The sequence below is a fragment of the Nothoprocta perdicaria genome, unplaced genomic scaffold (genome assembly GCF_003342845.1).
Source record: "Nothoprocta perdicaria isolate Ctin4 unplaced genomic scaffold, notPer1 scaffold_547, whole genome shotgun sequence".
Lineage (NCBI taxonomy): Eukaryota > Metazoa > Chordata > Aves > Tinamiformes > Tinamidae > Nothoprocta > Nothoprocta perdicaria.
This window is the reverse complement of record NW_020455807.1, coordinates 50,805-75,599: the sequence shown is the minus strand read 5'-3', so window position 1 is coordinate 75,599 and position 24,795 is coordinate 50,805. Positions and strand designations below refer to the sequence as shown.

At 40.0% G+C, this 24,795-nt stretch overlaps 1 protein-coding gene across 1 annotated transcript in view; it reads left to right on the top strand.

Moving 5' to 3' along the window:
* SOS1 (SOS Ras/Rac guanine nucleotide exchange factor 1) overlaps positions 1-24,795 on the top strand; it is a 41,732-nt gene that overhangs the window by 4,719 nt on the left and 12,218 nt on the right. Inside the window, exons 4-9 of the mRNA XM_026048521.1 lie at positions 1,599-1,808; positions 2,277-2,420; positions 5,823-5,933; positions 6,036-6,134; positions 18,442-18,569; positions 19,589-20,244. Coding sequence (XP_025904306.1) covers positions 1,599-1,808; positions 2,277-2,420; positions 5,823-5,933; positions 6,036-6,134; positions 18,442-18,569; positions 19,589-20,244 — 1,348 coding nt within the window. The remainder of the gene's footprint in view (positions 1-1,598; positions 1,809-2,276; positions 2,421-5,822; positions 5,934-6,035; positions 6,135-18,441; positions 18,570-19,588; positions 20,245-24,795) is intronic.

Genomic DNA, 24,795 nt, shown 5'->3' with positions numbered 1-24,795 from the left:
GTTCTGCTGGCACAGATGTTAAGACAGGGTTTGTAGCATGGACCTCTGACTCATTAGGAGRAAGAACCTGGTGCTGCTCATTTCCCTTCCTTTATAGATCTGAACGTTTTTGAGGAATGTTAGCAGAAGACCTGAGAGAGGAATGCATTCTCTAGGTAGACATGTTTCTTCTAATAGTCAGGTCTGAGGAACCTACCAGACCATCTCTAGTACTTATGAATTGCCAGATGTTCTGCACAGAATACTTTGTCTTGTGTAGCTACTCGATTGTTTGCTTTATTGTTATCTTTTAGATAACTGAGCATAGCATGATGTCTTGATTTGAAGAAAGGCTTCTATGTACCGGACTAAATGCCATGTTGTTGATTCAGAAGCGCTTGAACTCCAGTTAAATAACCATTTTGCAAAACACTTGACACTTTCATTCTGTTTTCTACCATTTTAAAAGCTGTATTTAATGTTTAATTTGTCAGCCTTCCTTCACATAGCTCTCAAGGGAGTATTTACAGCGTTGATCCTGCATTTTGCCATGCCTCTGTCATCTATTTCTAGAGCATACAGACATAGGTTTACCATGACTTCATCTCTAACTCTTCATAAAGAAGACAGAACATAACTTTTTTTTTCCTGGTTATTATTTGATACTTCAGGACTTCTGGAGGTCGGCGTAGGTGTGAGCACCAGAACTTTAAATGCTATCCCATCTGTCTATCCCAGGACAAAGTCATCTTGTGTACTTAACAACATCTTCTGCTGGGTTATTCTTACAGTTTTTGTAGATTGTGTGAACTCTATTTAGATTGTCTCTTTTCCTAAAGACACTTCAAGTTAGAATGAGCTTTATGCATTTGAAGTCCGCATTCTTGGTTTATCTTGTTCTTTCTGTTCCATAGGCAGCAACCTAAAGTATAATTTCTTCAGTGCTTTGCTGTCGTAATTTCTGGCTTAGATTCCATCTTTGGAAGAAGTATTCAGTAGTCTGCTTAGAAAATCTTCCTTTTGAGAAGTAATTAGTAACTGTGCTTGGTAAGCCTTGCCAGGGCAAATGTCTTTTGGTAGTTAGTTTTAGAAGTCCTTTTGTCTCTCTAGTTCTGCAACCCAACTGCCTTCTTTGCTAAAATAGGAGCCCTTCTTTGAGGTTTTGTTTTAACAAGAGAACTTCAGGGCTCTTAAAGATGGAGACTCGGAACATATACAGTGTGATGGGGTGTTTCCAGCAGGCATTGTTGGTGTCTTGGTATACTTTGTAGTGTACATTTGTCTAAATGGCGTYTTGGTATACTATGTAGAGCTCTTCCAATTCTCTAGAATCAACAGTTGATTTTTAGGACCATATTCTTGAAGAGATGTCTAAATTGGTCTAAATTACTGGCAATGCTTCCGGAACTATGATTACAAATAGCAGTACTGTGACTTGTGAAATCATAGCAATGAATGTTGCTTTTGTAATACTCAACAGATTGCAGAGTGAGAGGCATAAATCTCCTCCTGTTGATCAGTTTAACTTTATGGCAATAATAGATTTTCTTCTCCAGTAACTTGCTGGTAATTTTGAAAAGATGATATTTTCACTCTTTTTCTATCTCCCTTTTACCTAGGTTTTGATGGATATGTTCCATCAAGATGTAGAAGACTTAAGTGCACTAACTTTATCTGATGAGGAACCCTCCAGCTCAGGGGAGCAAACCTATTATGACCTAGTGAAATCATTTATGGCAGAAGTTCGACAATATATAAGGGAGCTAAACCTCATTATCAGAGTTTTCAGAGAGCCATATGCTTCCAATTCCAAATTATTTTCATCTCATGTAAGTATTATGTGAAAATTTCAGCTTATAGTCTATGAATCTAAAACTTTTCTAAGACTTAACTATTGTCAGATTTAACATATGCATAGAAGAGAGAGTACTGTTCTTGACTTACAAAATGGAAATCACAAAGGAACACTTGTGGAGTAATAAGAATTTCTTCTGTAGAAGAAACCACCCAGCTTGCTCTGTTCTCTTGCAGGCATAGAATTTAAGGTTTGTCAGCGTTGTTCTTTGCCCTTTTTGATTCATAATTGTTTATGCCAATTTACAATGTACATTATTTATATACACACACATAACATGCATGTAGGTAATGTCTAAAATATATTTAAAATCTTGCTGTAATGGAGGCACTGTTTAACATTTGTTTTATAGCACAGTAGCTTTGAACAGTATGTTTTTTTCATAGAACTTTAGCATCCCTTTCTGTGCTGAATTTCTTCTATTTCTTTTCCTTTTTTACAGGATGTAGAAAATATATTTAGTCGTATATCAGACATTCACGAACTTAGTGTGAAATTACTAGGCCATATAGAAGACACTGTTGAAATGACAGATGAAGGTAGTCCTCATCCATTAGTAGGCAGCTGCTTTGAAGACATGGCTGAGGTAAGAAAATAATTGTGCTTTTTACCTTTAGCATCTTAGTGCAGGTCAATGTCTCTGTTCTGGCTGCCTTTGTTTAGGGTGAGAGCTTTTTTCAGTGCCTGCCCCCCAGCATGAATGTACAGTCCTGTTTTTGAGATTACTTTGACCTTATAGACTATAGACCTCAGCTTTTGTAGGTCTGTTTAGAGTTTGTTTTGAGGAGAGCATGCATGTACATACATATACACAAAGAAGTCTAACACTGCTGCATAGATTTGGACAGAGGAACAGAAGAATCCTATAAATCAGAGTAGGTCCGGACTGCTAGAGGAAGACCAAGTTGAGCAAAGGCTTCTTTGCTAGCAGGCTTGCTAACTTGAGGAGGAGGACTTCTAAAGTAGACTTGTTAGGGAACGGAGACCAAAGCTCAAAGGTAATAGAAGAAACAGGAGAGACGGGGATGCACATAAGGGAAAGCATGACAAGAGAGGCTATCACACTGTACCCTTAAAGCTGAGTGACTGAGGGCTCTTCTGAAGTGYCTGTTTTTCAGGCCACATACATTTGCAGAATGGATCTGGAATTCTACACACAGTTGAAGTGCTCTGATGTTGCTGGAGTTAGTCACGTGGCAGGAAAGGTTGCGTGCTGGAAGGTTGTGTAAGTGAGTGCAAGCATTTAGAAAGGATGGGTAGGGAAGATAGGCCAGGGGACTTTACAAAAGGGCAGCTCAAATATGCAGAGCTCTGTCATGAAATGAATTACGGTCCTGTTGAACACTTCATGGATGAAGATCAGAGGGGAAGGATGCCAAAGAGGATGTTGTGGTGGGACTTCCACTGCAGGCTACCTATTCAAGAAGAGGGAGTGGATGATGCCTTCTTTAAAGAAGTAAAAGTAATCTTCTGATCACAGACCCTGTTTCTCTTGAGAGAATAATCATCTTCACGTCTCTTTCAACTCGGCTAGAGTTAATTTGGTAAGGAAGGTGAAGGGAAACARAAAAGCTTTGCATAGGTTTAAAAAGGAAAGGGGCGGGGCATGGAAAGCAAAGCTGAAGAAACTGTGAGTATTTTGCTCAATATTTTGGGAGACTTTGTGATGAAGGATATGGAATGGGTTATGGTGATCTGTCTTTTACCCAGTCTTTACTGGCAAGATCTGCTTTTAGATCTCCTATTTTTTTAGCCTAGTAGCGAAGGTTGGGGGAGAAAAGTGAAGTTAGGGACTGCTTTCGTAACCTGGATATATGCTCATCTATGTGAGGCAAAAACGGATGCTGAGCAGCTGACTGATGTTATTGTGTAGCCTCTCTGCAGCATCCTTGAAACTTTGTGGTGATTTTTGGAGATTCTCCATCACAGAAAGTACAAGCGTTCTACCCGTTTTCAAAAAATCTGATGGGGAAGATCCTGGAACCTATGAGGGTGGTCACCCTTGCTGCTGTCCCCAGGAAGATTCTGAAGCAAATCCTTCTGAAATTCACATCCAGGCAAATGAAGGCCTAGAAGTGATTGGGAACTGCGTGCACAGACTTACGAAGGACAAACTGTGCCTGACCAAGTTGACTGCCTTTTAAGAGGACACCCGTGAATGCAGAGCGAAGTGGTGGATATCATTTGTCTAGACTTAATCAAGGCCTTCAGCAGAATTTCCCTTAGTATTCTTATTATCAGCTTGGTGAGACATGGTTTAGCTTGCTGAATTGAGGTAGGCAGGGCATTGGTGACTGTTAGGGTTGAAGAACTGTACTCAGCGATACAAACTTCATGTAGTGGCCTGTAGTTATTGATATTCCTCGGAGTTTGCTATTGGGACTGATGCTGTTTTAAATGCCTGTGTTGTTAGCATGGGTGAAAAGGTAGAGAATGCACCTCATCAAGTTGACAGATAATGATGCTGGAAGTAGGGCTGCTTTTGGGGGAACTTGAAAACCAGCTAGAGAAATGGGCTGACAAGGAGCCTCATGGAGATGAAAGAGGCAAATGTGAAGTCCTGGATATGTAACAGTGACCCTGCTTGATGATCCGGCTGGCTGGGGAGCAGCGCTCTCTGACAGGGTCTAGGGTTCCTTGGGAATCAGCAATGATCCCTGGCAGCAAAGAAGGCTGCCCACCTGCTGGGATGGATTAGGAAGTGGACAGCCATCAGGTTGAGAGATCCTTTCTGTGTAACACTTAAGAGCATCTCTGGAGTACCGTGTCGGCCATTTACAGGCCAGTGAGTCTCACTTCCATCCCTGGAAAAGTGATGGAACAGCTCATCCTGGCTGTTGTCTCCAAGCGCATGGAGGACAAAAAGGTGCTTGGGGATATTCAGCATGGATTCACCGAGGGGAAATCATGCTTGACTCACTGATAGCCTACTATAATGGAATGACTGTCTGGATAGATAAGGGCAGAGCGGTGGATGTTGTCTCTCTGGATTTCAGCAAGGCCTTTGACATTGTCCTTCACAGCATCCTCCTGGGCAAGGTCCGRAGGTGTGGGATAGATGAGTGGACAATGAGGTGGATTGAGAACTGGCTTATGGTAGAGCTCAGAGAGTGGGGATCAGTGGCACTGAGTCCAGTTGGAGGCCTGTAGTGAGCAGTGTTCCGCAGAAGATCTTCAGAGAGGTTGTGGAGTCTCCTTCTCTGAAGATCTTCCAAACCTTCTTGGATGCAGCCCCGTGCCACATGCTCTAGGTGATCCTGTGTGTGCAGGGGGGTTGGACTAGACAATCTCTAGAGGTCCCTTCCAGCTTCAAGAATTCTGTGATTCTATGTCCAGTTTTGATTATCACAATAAAGATATGTCTATACATAATGCAAGCCCCATACTGTTTAAGGAGCTGAAGCACATGGTGTTCAAGGAGGGTCTGAGAGAACTGTATTTATTTGGTCTCAAAAAGAGAAGTTTGAAGAAGAGACCCTGCTGCTCAGGTTATCCAGAGGAAAGTTGGAGAACAGAGTCAAACTCTGTTTGTCTGTCATGGAGATTCACAGTGGTAGGGCAAGAGAGATGCACCAAATGTAATGAGGGGGATCTCGATTAGATACTTGGGAAGAAAATCACCAAAGAGAATAGCTGAACATATTGCAGTCTGTCCGGAGAGATTTTCACAGCTCTATCCTTGTAGGTGCTCAGAATAGAGTTGGACAAGGCCCTGAGCAATCTTAGCTACCTTTGACACTGGACCTGACTTTGGAGTTGACCGTGTGTTAAGGAGTGGATTGGACCAGGTCACCTCCACAAATCTCTGACCTAAATTATTCTGTAAACCTGTGCACATAAGTCTTTGCAGTATTCATTCTCCTCTCTTATTGGTTTCACAGCTACTAGATACAGAAGTCCTTCCTAGGTAGTACCTGTATTTTCATTTAAAAAAATGTGGTTTAGATATTTAATGACTTTTTTAAAAATATGCTGTATTTCTTCTTAGGAGCTAGCATTTGATCCATATGAATCGTATGCACAAGATATTTTGCGACCTGGTTTTCACGATCATTTTCTAAGTCAATTGTCAAAGCCAGGAGCAGCATTTTATTTACAGGTAACTTTTTCATTTAAGCAAAATGCATGATTTTTAAAATCACATTATATTGTTGCTTCTGTACTTTGATTGTTATAAGATTGAAATTTATTTTGTTTCTAGTCAATAGGTGAAGGCTTTAAAGAAGCTGTTCAATATGTTCTACCCCGGCTGCTCCTTGCCCCTGTTTACCACTGTCTTCATTATTTTGAACTGCTAAAAGTAAGAACACTGTGTCCCTCCAAATGTTGTTGTTTGTGGTATGTGGGGTTTTTTTTCTTTATCATGCTATGTTTTAGATAAAAGAGCTTTGTGTGCTCAGATGTAAAAGTTTTATTAGGGTCCGAATCGTAACCAGTGTTTCATCATAGCAGTTTTGTATGCTCCCGTGTGTACTATAACTAACTATTGGCTTCTTTCATGCAAGTTATACAGCAACTGATGCTTTCTGTGTTGAGTAACCAAGTTGCTGTAGCTATCTATAAATAAGTACATCAAGGAGATCTTGATTTGTATATTCTTAAATATACTTGATATATATATTCTTAGAATGATTATAAGGTTGCTTGAACAGTGGTAAAAGATGATGGGCAAAATGGCAGCATCACACCAATTGTATGAAGTATTTCTCAGACTGTTACTCGTTAAATTTACAAGCACAGTAGGATTCCCCTTGGGACTTTGTTTTCTTTTGGTCTAAACTTCCGTGTTTTCCTTCATTTGGCATGTGTCYTATGGTGGATTTGGAGGTAGGATCCTTCATTCAGAGGAAAGTCTTGGTTGATTGTACGATTCTTGGACTTGTTGTAATAGGACCTTGTATCAATAGGGTAGCAGTAAAGACTGTGTAACATACACATGCAAAGAAAATAGCTACATAGCACTTTTATTGGATTTATCAAACTTGAGTGAATAATAATTTTTCAGAAGCAGAGCATTTGAAGAAAATTTTCAAGCACTTTGACTTAAAGGAAACTGCTAGGAGTTGTGTTGCTTCARAATTGATTACGTGGGGAAATTAAGATGAGAACCAAAACAAGACTGCTTGAAGTCTTGTTGTGTTTCCTGCTTGGATGCTATTTGGTGATTCTGAGAGGAGCCAGTAGTTGGGTCATTTTTGAGTCTGTCTACATCTCTATAGTCCATTTTTACTGAGTTGTGTCTGTTTTAGTTTGCTGCTCTTCTGTGTCACATGCGTTTTTAGAATTTTGTAATTTTTGCTCCAACTGTCTGAGTAGCTCTTAGGTTCACTCTGACTTTTTAGGTACTATTTACATACTTAAATATATCCTTTCTTAATTCCCTGGTAGGGGAGAGATGAGATTGCATGATTTGTTATGATTGCATTGCATGATTTTTGTAGTGTCAAGACYTGCTCAGCAATAGGATCCCTCTGCTCATACTTGTATCACATAGCCTCTAAGCATGGTACCTAATGGTTTTACATATTTTCCACATGAATACAGAACTTGATAGGTAAAGCATGAAGATTAATGTTGTCTAAACCACAGCATCCCATGCTATGTCTTGCCATGGGCTATCTTAGCAGGGGAAAGGGGACATTTGTGTTTAAAAAACAACAAACAAACCAAGCTTAATTTTATCTTTTGTAGGGTCAACCAAGATCTAAGCTTAGCCCAACTCCAGAAGATTATTAATACTTTCCTTATTTCTGACCCACACTTCATGTTAAATTCTTTTCCTCACTTTCCACACCATGTAATCTGAGATTGTTTATGGGGTTTTGTGCTACATCTGATAGTTTTCCAGATTGTCCCTGCACTGGATTTTCCTTATACACTCCTAGCAAGACTCTCTAGACACTCAGAACAAGCAGCAATGACTAATAGGGGCACGTGAAGGGAAACAGTAGCTATTGTAGCAGCAGTCACTTATCAGCTCATATGAGTGTGCACGTGCAGCAGGTGAATGCCTTCTTCAAAGAACCTCTGCTGACATTCTTCTTCCTTGCCTCTGGAATATTCAGATTCCAATCTGGTAATCCTAAAAATGCTCAAATTAAACTGCTGCAAAGGGGATATCCTGCATTTTTTCTAGTTTTATGATGCTACCAATGTCATTGACACACAGCTGTATTAAATTCTTGCATGCTAAGAGCCCTGACTTGGGGACTGTAGGCACGTACATTCATAGTTGAGTTAAAATGCCACAAAAAATGGTATCTGGGTATGAGGAAACAAAGTGTTGGCACAGCATTTTATGTCACGAAAAAACATGTCTTTTCTCTTCAAAAAGATATGTTTATGAATAAAGGAGTTAGCATTTTTCTTGGAGCTGTATTGTGTAATTTTGCATGCTTTGAAGTGATCTGTTTAAAATACATCTTGGAGTTACCTTCTAACTATGCAAACTACCCCCCCCCAAAAAAAAAACTCCTTAAATTTCTATTCACTGATGGTTATCGTATTTAGAAGCTAAAGCACTCCTGAAGTTTGGCAGGGCACCAGGAACACACAAATACATATTCTATTTTTAGCTGAAGTTTCTTGCTTTCGTTTTGTAGGGAAATTAGCATCTGATTAAGGCGTTTGTTTTCCTTTGAGCAGTTTAAAAGTCCTCAAACTTGTAAACAAGAAACTAATCATGCAAAATAGCAGCAGCCTCATATGGGATCACGCTTTTTGTGCGAATTTATAGATACTGTAAAAAGTTTGGCAAATAAAAAGCTTAAATATCAGCTACTGTAGTTTTTGTGCATATGTATTCTGCTTGCTTTGCTTTGTGTGATGGAAAGACTACTTGAAAATTCATCTTTTTCCAAGGAGAAAGACCTCAAAGCATATGTTAAACTTTCCTTGGATAAAATAATACATTGTGGAAAATGGAACAGAGATATTTACATATTAGACAAACATATGTGTATATAAATGTATGTACATACAATATAAATAGTTGAAGACTAATTTCACAGGGAATTTCTTATAATGTCAATATCTCTAACTGTGAAATGCAAAACCCTAAAAAATTTAAAAGAGGGATTTAGCTTTCTGTTTTGCAAAAAATCTGTTCTTCACGCAAGTGCACACTTAGCCCCCAAGTAGGAACTTTGTATCTTGTCACTTGCATATTTTACTTGGAATTGTGTGTGTGCTGAATATAAATTTTCAGGMTGCTTACGTTGCACAATAACATCTTGTGGGTGGCGGGCTTTTTCCCTAACTATGTTCTTAGATGGCAAATGGCTTGTTGGTCTCTAGAGACTGGCAGTTCAGCTTGAGTGGAAATACTCCTTAAATTAACTTTTTTTTTTTTAAATCTCTTTCATTATGTTAATGTAACTTGGTAAAAAGTAGTTTGTCAAGGTCTTCCAAGATAAGAAAGCACCTTTCTCCAAACCTGATGGTTTTAAATTTGCCTTGGGAAGGCATAACAGTGTGAAACGTGAGTTATTGGGAGTTGGAGTGCATTTCTGCTGATCCTGGGTGTCCAGTGCTGCATTGGGCAGCACATCCCAAACCATGGTGGACTTGGATGTCACTTTGGTGTTTTGTCCTGCTTCAGCTTGACTCAGGATCCAGGATGTAATGCAAGTTGATGAAGCAGGTTTGTGATCCCCTTTGCAGCTCATGTAACCCAATCCAGGTTGGAGGATTAGACTCTTAATGAGACCAACTGTGTCACCCTGCAGAGCTTTTTCTATATCTGCAATTAGAGAACATTGTCTGCAGAGCGCAGGCACTATGATTAACAAGTTCCCTTGCTTTTGTCTATTCCTGAAGCCTCCTTAAATGCATATTAACAGGAGAAAATCTCAGCTTCAGACCAACTCTGAATTATTTTAAGAAAATATTTGTGTAGTCAGTAAATGATTTTGTTTTCTTCAAGCCACTTTGTAGTCTGCCTTCTTTCCAGACACAGAGGCTTTTATGTACAATAGTGGTTTGAAATAAAAATAGAAACAAAATGCTACAGTTTTGCATGTATTTGCATATGTAACTGAGTATGAATTTCTTTTATGGCCATCAGAGATTAAAAATGCTATTCCATGTATAAATGCAATAATGCTTATCTACTGAAGAAAATGCAACTTGATTAAATCTGTTGCTGATGCAAGGCAATTCTACTCAGAGCAGTTTTGAGTGTTTCTGCTGGCAGAAGAGCTGGGGGAGCAGCAAAATCACTCTCAAGTCTAAGATTCCCAGAGTGTGACAGCAGGTAGAAAAAAAATAAGCAAATCCTTCATATGATTAAAAACTGTACTGTTATAAAGATACAGACCTTGTTTCTGAGGTGGGAGTGTTGTAAAGGAGGTTACATAGTTTTTATGTGGTTGCTTTTCTCCACACATTGCTGGCGCATTTCATCTTTGTCAGCCACGCATTTGGCAGCAGCCACAGAGGAAGATGATACAGAAAATAAAAGCTTGTAGGTATGAGGGGATAAGGAGACAAAACATTTTCAGACTTGGTTGTTGTTAATGTAGCTTTTTGGGATCCCTGAGGTCATTTTATTTGGACCAAATATTTAATAAGTTCTGCAGAATGTGTGTGTATATATTATTTTTTCATTCCAGCTATGGGACTCAGGTGTGTTGCTTATGTATCTATCAGTATCTATAAGATATCACATGCATATCACTCCATTGTCCAGTGACTTACGCCATCTACAATGGAGTTATGATGGGGATGTGTATTTTGTTGTATAATAATTTTTTTTTACAAAGGGATTTTCTTTGAGTAGCAGCTGTAAGTGTGCAGGGAATTTTCTGATGAAAATGAATTGTCTTGAAGAGTGTTTAATGCACCATATCCTGAAATTACTTTTCTGCCAAAGCTGAATGTTAGCTGATGAAAACAAAATAAATCCTGCTCCTTTCACTTGGCTTACAGCCCTCAGCAACGCTTGGGCAGTGCTGCTGTCACCTCCTTGTACCAGTAAATCATAGAATCATAGAATGCCCAAGGTTGGAAGGGACCTCAGAGGTCATCTAGTCCAATCCACCTGCTCACGCAGGGTCACCTAGAGCACGTGGCACAGGGCTGCGTCCAAGCGGGTTTGGAAGATCTCCAAAGAAGGAGACTCCACAACCTCCCTGGGCAGCCTGTGCCAGGGCTCTGTCACCCTCACTGTCAAAAAGTGTTTTCTCAAGTTCCTGTGGAACTTTTGGTGCCTCAGTTTGTGGCCGTTTCCTCTAGTCCTATTGCTGGCCACCACTGAAAAGAGGCCAGTTTCCTCCTCCTCACTGCCTCCCTTGAGGTGTTTGTACACAGTGATCAGGTCCCCCCCTCAGCCTCCTCTTCTCCAGGCTGAACAGGCCCAGCTCCCTCAGCCTTTGCTCCTAGAGCAGATGTTCCAGGCCCCGGATCATCCTGGTAGCCCTGCGCTGGACTCTCTCCAGCAGCTCCACATCCCTCTTGTACTGGGGAGCCCAGAACTGGACRCAGTACTCCAGATGTGGCCTCACCAGGGCTGAGTAGAGGGGGATGATCACTTCCCTCGACCTGCTGGAGACGCTCGTCTTAATGCATCCCAGGATCCAGTTGGCCTTCTTGGCCACCAGGGCACACTGCTGCCTCATGGTCAACTTGTCGTCCACCATGACACCCAGGTCCCTCTCTGTGGGGCTGCTCTCCAGCAGGTGCACGCCTAATCTGTACTGGTGTCCAGGGTTATTCCTCCCCAAGTGCAGGACCCTGCACTTGCCCCTGTTGAACTTCATGAGGTTTCTCACCACCCAGTCCTCCAGTCTGTCCAGGTCCCTCTGGATGGCAGCGCAGCGCTCAGGGCTATCAGCTACTCCTCCCAGTTTGGTATCATCAGCAAACTTGCTGAGGGAGCACTCCAGCCCTTCATCCAGGTCATTAATGAATAAGTTGAACAGGACCGGACCAAGGACTGACCCCTGCGGGACCCCGCTAACTACAGGTCTCGATGCTGTACTTGGATCCTGTTAAGCAGGGAGCAGGATGACAGTGGGCCAGGCTGCCTTCACTTCTTCAGAATTTCAGTGACCTGTTTCCTCATCTGTTTTCTAGGAACACTCACAGGCCAAAATTTCCCTGGTACTTGATAAGTCTATTTCCAGTTCTGAATGACAGCAGCATTCTGCTAATTGAAGCTACATAATTCCCTAACTCACGTGGCATCATCACACTCAATGCTAAATTTTCACAAAATAGGTGTTATAACAACTTGGAAAAACTTTGTGGTATTTTTTTTTCTTCCTCACAATAAAAGTTGTGGTACAAGTATGCATATGAGGGTGATGGATTGATATAGATCAGGCTTTCAAGCWCTGTAAGCCTTTTGGTTCCTGAGACATCCACATTTGTACCCCTTTGATATGCTTCCATTGATGCATGGTCTATTTAGCTATATTAGTAGTAGGTCATCTCCCTTTTTCTTCCTGCCTTGATTCCTGTAGCCTTCTGTACACAGGGAGATCCTTGAAGAGAGGTATTCCTGTCACTAAGGTGTTTATCCAGACTATTTGGACGTGAGTGGGGCCTTGGATCTTGCATTTTAATCTAGCTCCCACCGTGCTTTCTGTGTTTGCTGTTGTTGCGATGTGGCGGATGTAGTTCTTCAGTGCTAAGGACCACCTTTTCCTTCAACACTTTGATGCATCTCCGGGAAAGACTGGTGGAAATATGTCAGAAATAGCAAATAGAAGTAAAACAAGAAGCTACCTTCATGGTTTTTGTAGACCAAGCTGTCTTCAGCTTGCATACTGCTTCTCCTTCGAAAGCTGCATCTCTTAGTTTCTGCTGTACCCTGCAGCTCCCACTTCGTCCCTTGCACCAGACTTTCTTTGCACACTCTGTTCTCATTTTTTCCATGTTCTGTCAATCATTTTTCAGTATGTGCTGTCTGTAAATCTGTGCAGAAGGGCAGAGATAAAGGAGAATTTCACAGGAACATTAGCATGGTAATAGCTGTCATCAGCTTTTTTCTTTTTTTTCTCCTTATTTAAAAAAAGAAATGGCCAAAGTTGGTAGTTTTGCTTAGCAATTGATGGGATTTTTCTTGTCCTTCATTCCCTATGCTATTTCTTTCTTAATCTTCTCTAAAATCAACAGAGCTGTACCATTGCTTCCCAGAGCAAACCCCTGAATTTTGAAATTCATCACATTGTAGCATTCAAATATTAACATGTTTGTGTCCAAGCATAGAAGTATCATCCATTGTAGCCTTGCAGACTTGGCTGTTAAAGATCATGCTTGATTTGTATCAAAGCAACTACAGTGGACACTTTGAAACTGTGAAAGAGGGAAGATGTTTTCAGATCTGAATTGTCTTTTCTGTCATGGAAAATTTGGGGGAAGAAAGCAGAAGACTTGGCTTTCAAGTGTGGAAGCACTTAGGTAAATATTTGCAGTATTTCAAATACAGAACTAAGTAAGTGTTACCAACTTAATTATGCCTTTTAAATTTCTAATGTGCTCTGCAGGTCTGGTCCTAATGATGAGGCAGTAAGAAAGAAGAGAAATTTGGAGCATGTAGGCTCTGGAAGGATCTGTGTGAACTTGTACATTGATTGCAGAAAGGTAATGAACATGCTATGGAAGGGATGTCAGCACATGAAAAAAATACACATATTTTGAAGAATGCGGAGCAAATTATTTACTTTTTTCTTATACTTAGAGAAGAAAGTGGCCGTATGTCAAGAAAATGGCCGTATCCCCAGGCTAGGAAACTTGACATATAAAGTACATGTAGACTTTCTACTCACAGCTACTAGCCTNNNNATTTAGGAAATGCCCATATGAAAATATCAACTAATTTGAAAACAAAGCCAAATGTTAGATGTGTAAACTCAAAAGGCAGAACTGGTTGCATAGATAAACCCCTTCCTTTGGCTCTTTAGGAAAGAAATTCAGAAACTGAAAACAGTGTCCTTTTTCYCACTGAGCAGACCTCAGGCAAAATATACAGCAGTCTGCAGTAACAACTGGCATGTTACCTAGGGTGGAATAGGGTCTCCGAACAGGCGCTGCCCTTTCAGGGGAATACTAGCGGGAAATGGGCACCTTGAAACCTGTTGTGCAAAACGTCAAGCTGTTGAACTGCTGAAATGTCAATTGATGAATTTCTTTGGGGTTTACATTTCTAAATATCTTTTCCTGACTTTCTGCTGTGTTCACTTTAATTTGGAAGAAGACACTTATTTCAGAATAGTATTGTCATTTAACAAATCAAAGGAAGAGAAATCAAAGTAGCAGTTCTTTAAATATACATTTTTCTTGCGTTGAGATTGTTTCCCTTCTTTGGGCTTGATTTAAGTTTGCCATACTCAAACTTTCTACATATTTCAGATATATTTTGAAATCACTTGCAAACTGTGGAAGAACTGAGAAGCTTGTGGTGAACTGGAAACTGGTGAATTGAAAATGCTGCATATTTGTGTTTCTTTAACACTTGCACAGTTATACACTGTCCATAGTTAACATGTGAGTTAAGATTTGGTATGTGGTGACTTCCTGTCTCTTTTAATGTTGCATTTCCGATTCATTTTTTGTAATTAATTATGTAATACCTAGCATTGGCTGTTTGACGTGTTGATGAAAAATATGTTTTAATGTAACTTACCTTTTATAATGAAATGGAGAAGGCATAGTTAATAAGAAATTTTGATCAGAGAGGAAAACTTTACCATACTTCAGCAGTATACTAAGTTTTGTTTCACTCTTAAGAAAATAAGACTTGTAATGTAAATCTAAATAAACTGTTGCATATAGGTAATTGCTTGCATACATGTTTTTGCTTTCCTGTGTTTGAAATTGGGTTTGTGTGGAAACAAAAGGTGGTTTTGGTTTTTGAACACATTAAAACTGTAAGTGTATCCCAAGGAATACAGTGGGTTTTTCTTCAAGTTGAAGTGCCTCTTGGACTGTTTGCATTCTTCTCTGCAGTTGGCGCCTGTTGCTGTTCTAGATTATTTTTAATTTTGATACTTTYAAAAAAAAAAAAAAAAAAGAAAAGAAAAAGAGGATTCTGAATGCTTTTTCCTGCCTGCCACTACTTTGGGACTAGTTTTCAATCATTTGGACAAATTACAGAAAGGCAGTAAGCTCTTGGGCTGTTGTTAAGAAGAGTGGCTCCCGGTATTGCTTTATGGTGCCAGCACATCTGTCGGTCCGCGTTTGTCAGAAGAGAAACCCTGCTCATTTTCATTCGCCTAGGTCTGCCTTTCAGGGCATTAATTTTTATTCGTCTTGATCTGCCTTTCAGGGCATTACTTTCCAGTTTAGGTGCTTGGCTCTTAGAAATGCATTGAAGAAAATGGGGAGGTGGTACAACAGAACGTGGAGCAAAGGTTTTCAGTTCTCATGAATGTTGTTTGTTTCTTTAGTATTTGCTTACAGAGACGATGCCTGAGTTGTACTCCGGGTCRTGCTTCCTTTGCCAGCTCCCCCGAGAGTCTGGTTACGTCCCTGTGGGATTTTGGATGTCCGAAGAAGTTCCCCAGGGAGTGTTAAGGAAAGGCACTCTAAGGCAGCGGCGTCTGAGTACAGCTGTGTACAGGGTCCGTGTCTTAGGTGGCACCTCTTAGGCACCAGGCGTCTTGGCTCGATGTTTCAAGTTAGCACCTTCAATCCAGAGACCGCTTACAGATACAGGACTGCAGTTCAGAAAATGTGGTTTCCCTCCCTCCCAGCTGCTGTCATGTCTTTTGCTTACAGAATCTGCTCTCTGATCTCTCCCATCATCTGAATCCATGAAAGTGCAGTTCATAAACTTCAGTGCTTAGGGTAATCTTCCAGGGGAAATATCAGTCTAGATTCTGAGGCAGCACCTGAAGTGCAAGTTTTTGTATCTCTCATGACAGTTACTAGCACTCTTATATCTTTATATTCTCATCATTTTCCTTCCTTGCCTTTTTAGATAGTTGTCTCTATGACAGCTTAAAGGAAGGAATATCATATTCTAACTGTGTGCTGCACAAGGAGGATTTCTTCTGTATCTGTTGGGAATTTCTTGTTTCTTGATTTTTGTATAACCCAAGGATTAGATATTTACAACAGGTAGATTGAAGTACCTCATTTTCTGCTTCTTGACATACTTTCACTGTTTGCAAACGGGAATATAGAGTACTGTGTTGTTGCTTTGTTTTTGTGAGAGACTTCTGAGGCGTTCCATTTAGCAAATTTGTTCACCTTGAATATCCTGGGATGCTGTACCTATAATACTGCTTATTTTATTAAAATTATTTTAAACTTTTTTCTAAGATTGCTAAGAAAATAATAATTTAATGATTAGTACTACTAATAAGCAGGAAACTGCACCTCCTTTCTGTAATAACAGTATGGTATTCATAGTAGACTTTAAAATAAACAAAGCAACCCTTTTGTTTGGCATCTACCTGATTCATTCATTAGGGGGTGCTGCACAGCTGCAGAAAATCCATGGGTTTTGCAGAGGCATATGAATGCCTTCCTAGTGATGTCGTTTCATAACCACTTATTCGAAATTATCTAGGGATAGTATAAGATAAAGGACGTGGAAATTTAAGGTTAGTTTTGACTAAGACCGTTTCTGATAGTAGATGATGGTAACTAAACTCAAACTAAAATAGTTGTGATAAGTGAACTCACGTTCTGTTTCACAGAGAAATGTCTATATAGCAGTTTAGAAGACTCTATGGGTTATCTTTTTTTTGTTAGTTATACCTTTTCCTTGAATTTGGCCCTGTACACCGTGCCTTTCAGGTAAATGACGGGATATGGTTTGATCAAATAAGCCTTGTTTTCAAGAAAATTAGGCCAGAAACAGTCTTAACTATTGTTGAAGGGTAGCCAGGCAGAGATGATGGGAAATCCAGTCAAACTGATGATGCACATTGGTGAAAAGTTGAAGAAACTCCTCTGAACTCTTGTGGAGGAAAGATGCAGAATCTTAGTGGTTGTTACTCCTTTCTTCTAGTTTTGTTTCAGGATTTTCTCCTGCAGTCCTATATCTGCCTCATTTGTCTTGGGGTCTCTCTAAGCATAGATGACCTACCCAGCTTGAGTGAAGGCAAGATCATATGTATATGTTGTGCAGTAGAATATGATGACATTAGCCTCTTGGTTCTTGGACCTCCACCGTTCTTGAATGAAAGCCTGATATGATGCATTATCAGCTCTGTTTCTCTGCTTGCCTCATTAGTAGACATTCATGGCTATTTCCATATAGGTCAAGAGTATGACAGATTATGCTGCATGAAGTAGAGCTGCGAAGAATAAACCTTGTGCTATTCTTTATGGCTAAAACCACAGAGAAAGGTAGTTATTGGCATAGACACCTATTGTACTGAGTGATGGACTCTAATCACGGAAAGGATTAATGCTATTCTGTGGCTCATTCAAATGTCAGGCACAAAAGTCTTGTGCGTTTTGTGTTTTGGAGGACAGTAGCTGTATTTTACACTGGAAAGCAGCAATGTGATTGTATCCTTTCCAAAGAGCTTTACTTTTCTGCCTCATGCCATCTTGTCACCTCAAGTTAGATGTSACTTTTCGTGCTGATGAGTGGCCAACCAACCCTTTTGTGGTTAAACATTGGCTTCCATTTCCTAATSCCATCTGGTTATCGTTTTCCATCTGTGTCTTGCGTGAAGGATTGTGGTCCTGGTGGACAACACAACCTGACCTGAACGCTGCTGACCTGAACACTGGTCAGCAGCCTGTCCTCACAGCAATGAATGGCCATATCACGAACTCTGCACTGTGTTGTATTAGCAAGAATCTTGTAGCAGATGGAAGGAAGTAGTTGTTTCTTTCTGTTCACCATGGGTGAGACTTTTGTCAGTGTGCGCATCAGTATGGGGAGGATAGGGAAGATAGCTACACACTTCTTAGAGGTGTATAGAGAAAATGCAGGAGCCAACAGGGAATATTCTGATTTGCTATTAGGAAAAAAAGATCACTCTGAGAGTTTTGGAATATTAACATGTTGTCTAGAAAGGTGGGTTTCTCCGTTGTGAGAGTCAAAACTTAGTAAGGCCTCGAGTAACCTATGGGAGATGGCCATGCTTTAAGCAGGAGGTCGGATAAGATGATCTCCAAGGTCCCTCCCAACCTGAGTTATTGAGTGGTTAAGCTGTTAGTGAGGTGAGAACCTTCATAATCTTCTGTTTAGAAATCTGACGAAGGTTTGCTTAACTTGTAGTCAAGCTCCCATCATGCGCAAACATCCGTCTCCACCACAGGTTTGATCCTGTCCTGTTGAATGGTACACAGGTGTATCTCCTTCATCGTTTAGGCCTCGTAGAAAGTAGCACCTTTAGGTGCTCTACTTCTGGATAACACAAGGTGAATCAGACTAGGTCTGAGGTAACCACCTGTTCCTGAGTTTGTCCAAAAATGAGGGCTTGGTGGCTGTTGCTCTGATCTTGCTGAGTTTAGGATGTTAGTGAAGAAATGTCTCACTTGTCTGTGTCAGTAACGCACTTTGATGTACTTGGTAGTAACTGGAAGCACACGCAAGCACTAAAGGGTTGGATTTCTTTTCCCTAGGTCAAGCTTCTGGGCATGTGGGCACCAAAACCCTTGTAACACTCTTTGTGTTTGACTTTCAATGTTTGCAGCAATTGGAAGAAAAGAGTGAGGATGAAGAGGATAAGGAGTGTTTAAAGCAAGCAATAACTGCCCTCCTGAATCTTCAAAGCAGTATGGAAAGGATATGCTCCAAAAGCCTTGCAAAACGAAGGCTTAGGTAAACACATCTCTGTTTTTCCTGAGTTCTGCTCTTAATGCTTTGCTATAAATCCAGGGCTCCCAGTTTCCTCTTTTAGTAAACAATGAACAAAATAGTTTGTGACAAGCCTGCTTTTTCAGAGGAAGTGACATCAAAGCCAAGATAATTTGTTATTGTTTTAAAACCCTTCGAATTTCTATGCGTCTTTGCATACTGGTAGTTGAGACCTCCTGAGGATTCGCTGGTAAGTAGAAAATCCCAGCATTTTGTGGGTTAGTTATGCTTAGTTAATAAATACTTGTGTAGAAGTGTTGTACACGTGCATTTCTGTGTGTCTAGAAGAGAGTATTTTTGAATTTGAAAGTAGAAAGTAATCAGAATAGCTTTTTGTACAGTACCTAGTTAAAATTACTACTAAGTTCTTAGAAAACTAGAATTCAGTAGCAGCATTATAGCAAAATCTTGTGTAATATGATCTGTTTGCTTCAACATTAGAATTTATATAACATTCTCTTTACTAGTTATTTACCCTTGTTACAATTTTACTCTTAAAATGGTTTCAAAATTCTATTCACCAGACAAGTTCTGTACTGTGAAGTATGTAAACTTAGGAATATAAGTACATAGACTTATGTATATAATCTTAAGTATACGAGCTTATGGACATGAATGTATTTAACAGTTTATTTGCTCTAAATCTACTTGTTTCAAATTAATGCATTCTAAAATAGTTTATCAACTATGGAAATGAGTGACATGTTAAGAAGGTACTCTGACAACTTGCCTGCTTCTGGCTGCTTGCATTTAGGTAAAACATTTTTGCATACAAAATAAGTAGAACATTTCTTAGATGGGATGAGGAAAAATATTTGTCAGGTTCTGTAACGGTACTTTTAGTTGAGGAGTCCTGATCCTGAGTTCTGGAATTGTATTCTCAATGGAATTCTCATCGCTCAGTTCATCTTGTGTTAGTGGTAGTTGTGTTTTTTCAAAACAAATATACTAATAGGCTGCCTTTCTCCTGTCCTTCACTGAAGTGAATCTGCATGCCGATTCTATACTCAGCAGATGAAGGGGAAACAGCTAGCAATTAAGAAAATGAACGAAATCCAGAAAAATATTGATGGTTGGGAGGGCAAGGACATTGGACAATGCTGTAATGAGTTCATCATGGAAGGAACTCTCACGCGCGTAGGAGCAAAGCATGAGAGACACATATTTCTGTTTGATGGCTTGATGATTTGCTGTAAGTCAAATCATGGCCAGCCGAGACTTCCTGGTGCTAGCAATGCAGAATATCGCCTGAAAGAGAAGTTCTTTATGCGGAAGGTACAAATCAACGATAAGGACGACACTACTGAGTACAGACATGCTTTTGAAATCATCTTAAAAGATGAGAACAGTGTTATTTTTGCTGCTAAATCTGCTGAGGAGAAAAACAACTGGATGGCAGCATTGATATCTTTGCAATACAGAAGCACGCTGGAAAGGATGTTGGACGTAACAATGTTACAGGAAGAAAAAGAAGAGCAGATGAGATTTCCAAATCCTGAGCTTTACAGGTTTGCTGAACCAGACTCCGAACAGAATATTGTGTTTGAAGAAAACATGCAGCCCAAGTCTGGCATCCCCATCATCAAGGCTGGAACCGTGGTCAAGCTCATTGAGAGGCTGACTTACCATATGTATGCAGGTGAGGCACTTCATCTGTATAGCTAAAACGGGTGTTAACTAGATTATGCCATGCTCCTGCTCTGTTATTTAAATACATACAGCAAAACATATACAGTGTATTTGAAGGAAATATGCTTTGCCTTGCAAATATTCTGAAATGCTTTTTAAATTAACATTTATACCTGCGAAAAAAAATCTGCTTTGGAGTAGAAATGAAACCCATGATTCCTATTTGGCTGAAAATTTAGGAATTGCTTGTGGGAATTGAGCTCTAGACAATACTTATTTCCTGTGTGCCCTAGGCAACAAGAACTTGCCTTCACTTGGGACTTCCCAAGCTGGGGGGACGTACGAAGGGACAGTGTTTCAGAAGGGAATTATGGCCCAGTTCTTTCAGCTGAACTTGTGAGCTGTTACCTATATCCATGCAGACRTGCAGTTACTTAGCAGCAAGCAGACTGAATGCCAGTTCGCTAGGGGTAATCATCTGCATAATATAGCCTCAGCACCTAGCTTTAATCAGGGTTTCAGTGGGGATTTGATTTAAGAACATTTGGCTACAAGTTTCTGTTTGGGCTGAAGCTCTGTGAAAAGCAGCTACATGAAAGGAAATGGATCATCGAGTCCACCCTCAGTGCTTGGTGGGTTTCTGTAATACTTCCCTAGTATTTTCTTCATTTGTGATGAAAAGCTGAAGGTCTTTTSATTCTGTCTTTATGGTAGTTATTGTAAATCTTCATGCATCTCACTGTTTGTACTTTTCCTAATATTCACTCCTTTCTACTTTGATTATTTTAAATCATTGTGTATTTGGTCCTGATGGAACTGATAACCTAGCATGGAGCAGGAATATTTGCTTGGAAGAATTGGGGAATAAACTGGATACAATTAGGACAGTTCTGTATTTTGTTTATTTTAAGGTGCTTGTGAATAAGATTATTTAGTGCACTTTAGTGCTTTTCTCCACATTTACCCCAGTTTAGTTTTCCTAACATTGATTAGAAATATAAGCACAATTTATTTTGCCTGCAGTTTTGTTCAGAACCATTTTGTTGATACTTTATAAATCTTTTGGCTTAAAATTTTAAAGGCATGACTTCTGACATATTTTTAATTTCTGGAAGTTGGAAGAGGCAAAGAATTAACAAAAATAGTATCTTTTGTGTTCCCTAAAGCAAAAACATCAGGTTTTAAAGAACATGAGACTTGTTGAAGCAGGTCTTTTTTTCTTTTTTTTTTATTATTATTATTGAATCTGAATGTATTTTTGCTTTTCTAGCCCACTGGATAGCAAGGAAGAGATGCATTTGATTGAGTAGATGCACCTTCTTCCATAGTCATTTAAATTCTGTGCTTAACAGCCCCTACTTAAGTAGGATGCTTGAAGCCTGAAGTTACTGTCTTGTATGACCTTGACCAAACTATGCTATGGTAAAACTGATGATGTGGGTACTGATAGACACGCTGGAACAATTTGACCGAATGAAATAAAAAAACACATACATATCTATATGTATTGGATGGTCTTGCAATGTACTGATTTAGCCTGTGTTTGTAACCTTATCTTAGTTCAGCATGTGGTCTGACAGTGAAATGCTGGATTCAGGGCCCTTTCCCTGTACTCCCATCTCCTTTATGTGCCTTCTGCTTTATAATTAGTTTTCTGTGAGGAAAAATGTAGTCACTCTAACTATTCTTTGCTGTCTTTTCTAGGGGAACCAAGGAACACAGATCTAGTGATTCAGCCCAAAAGGCTCTGTTGCACAGGAAATGAGGGCCATTTACTATGTAAAATGTTCCTTTTTTTTTTTTTTTTTTTTTTTTTAATGCCATGCAGCACATAAGACACCAACTTTCCATAGTAACCCTGCAGTTATTCTTTCCTGCCTGGAGCAGCTGAGTTCAGGACTTCTGTTTTACTCTGAGACTGGAGGCACAGGAAAATGGGTATCTTGGTGGTATCTTGCCAAAGAGCCCCAGTCTGCAGCTTTTCTTGCCTGGCATCTTGAAAGAATGTTCTTGCCTTTATATAAATAAGCCCCAAGAGCAAACCCATACTTTTCTCTTGCAGATTTCCTCCAGGACAGTGCAACAGGGTAGGTAGCCAGAAGATGCCTTTTTGTAGCCCTATGTCTTTGCAAGGTTCTTACGCTTGCAGGTCAGATATTTTAAGGAGACTTGGAGGCACAGTTGTCCAGACTGTGTCAATTTATTGCACCTTGCTGGAGAGCAGTTGGTTTATTTGTGTACTGAGGAGCATATGGGCTGTGTGCAGCCCGTAGGCAGCTCAAACCTGGGCTCAACTTTTTTGCCGTGTACGGAGATCTGTACGAGAATCCATACCCCATTTGTAGCATGGGTATTTGACACACACACACAGCCTTGATTTTCTTCCTTCCCTTTCTTTGACATGTGCACAATAGCAGTGTATCAGAAGTATTTTATTTTCTCTGTTTCACTGCAAAATAGAGACTGTCCAGCGACCTCACTCTTACGCAGTAAGGCTGTGCAAGGCTAAGACACGCAGTCACTGTGAGAGCTAGAACAGCATGTGGAAATCCATAACCTTCCTGCATGGGAGCAGCTAAGAAAGAGAAATCTCCTCTGTAAAAACTGCTTCCCATGTGTTTGTACCTGAGAGAAATGGTCTGTCACACAGAAATTCAGATTTTGGCCCTGTTTGATATTCAGAGGTTTATATTTATATGTGTTTAATGTGCGTTGTGCATAATAATATAATTTCAAAAAATAATGAATTTCCTCCCTTTTCTGATATTTGTGCAAGAGCAGGTAGGTTAGGAGGTACCAAAGTTTGAAAGTTAGGGCTTTTTTTTTTAATCTATAGGGCAGTGCTCTTCTATTTTTAAAGCTTTGATATGTTAAGAGCGCTTGTGCGTCATCATAGTGTCCGTTTCCTTTCTTAAGGAATTCAAGGGTGATTATTTATAAATCCTTGTAGAACAAGTTATTGTTCTTTTTTAGCTTTCAAATTGGCTGTATTGAAGAGAGAATTATCACATGAGCAGACATCCTGGCTAACCAGCGTTGTCTGTTTTTTTAACACTTGCTCAAATAGTGTCGCTATTTTAAGTTACAGATTTTGCTAGGGAGATAACGAGGTAGGATTTGATTTTTCTGGTTTAAAACACGTGAAACTCAGTATGCGTTTTGCATGTAAAAGTTCACCCTACCTGTAAAGAATAGCAGGGAGGACTGCCGATCTGAAAACGGAGCCTGCAGGGATCTGAAAATATTACTACCAGAGGATATTTTTTTTTCTCTTTTGTGGAGATGAAATCTGTCTAGGATATGAAAACAGAAGTCACAGTGCTCAATTATAGACTGTTTTTTAGGGGCCACATCTTGTAGTTAGGAGATTAGCGTGCGATAGTTATTCCCACGCTGGAGATGAACATGGATAGTTATAGATATAAGAGAAGCCATTAGCTTTCTGTTATTCCCAACTGCCACAGCTCCCATTGCCTGCTGACTTCCCCAAATCCTTAACTGCCAGTTCGTGTCTTTTTGCACCCAGCTTTTGAAGTCAAATTTGAAATGCTTCTCCTGGCCTTGCTAGTTTATAAAAAGAGAAGTGGGAGGACACTAAGTTCTCAGCCAGAAGAAAAGATGTCTCTTTTCTTTCGTTTTCCTCTAAGTAGCTCCCTCTGTACCTTCTCTTGCTGCTTTCCAAAGCAACTGCTGCCTCACAGGTTGCAAAGGGCCAGAGGTGCACACAAAGGAAGGGGCGGTGGGCACCTGGGTCCATGCTCTCCATCCTCCAGAAACCACATACAAACCATGTATTTGCATGAGGAGGACTGTGGGAACAAGTGTGATGTGCTTTCTGCAGCAGCCTTTGTGCTTTTGCCTGTGAAAAAAAGGGATTTCATGCTGTACAGTTTAAAGGAGAGGGTGGGAAGAGGTATTGGGATAAGAAAGAAACAATCATGAAGGAATGAGAGGTTACAGCAGAGTAGCCAGCGTGTGGTCTAGGAAACTGGAATTTGGATAGAGCAGAAATACAAGGGAGAGCTGTGATGTACCATGTGGGATCAATCTGTGCAAAGCATTACAGTAAACTGCTCCCTAGATCAAGACCTGAGTAGGATTTCAAGAATTATCTTAAAACTCCATGTTCCCATGTTCGTGGGAGCAAATCTACCCTGTGTAGTTGATATCTAGAGTTATATGTCAAATATTGTCATTTTTTCTTTTTTTTTTTTCCCCCTCTACATTACACATGCAGCCTGTAGGGACTCCTGCTTCAAGCTTTGTATGCACTAGTTCAGATACCCTATCTTAGAAACATTTCCAGTTTGCATTTGTATTTTTGGTAAATCTGGTTGTGGAGAAGCCTTTGCAACCTGCTTGTTCCTTTGGTGCACTGGTGACATTAACCTTGTTTCTTGTGAACTCTGTGCAACGTGCAGTCACTGGGTTTCCTCACGCTCAAAAACAATTGGCTTTGCTTTTGTGATGGAGAGAAGCTCTTCCGTTTTTGCTCTGCATACTTGTTTTTAAAACTTGCTTTGAATATTTAAATAAAATGATATGTAAGTGGTCAATTTAT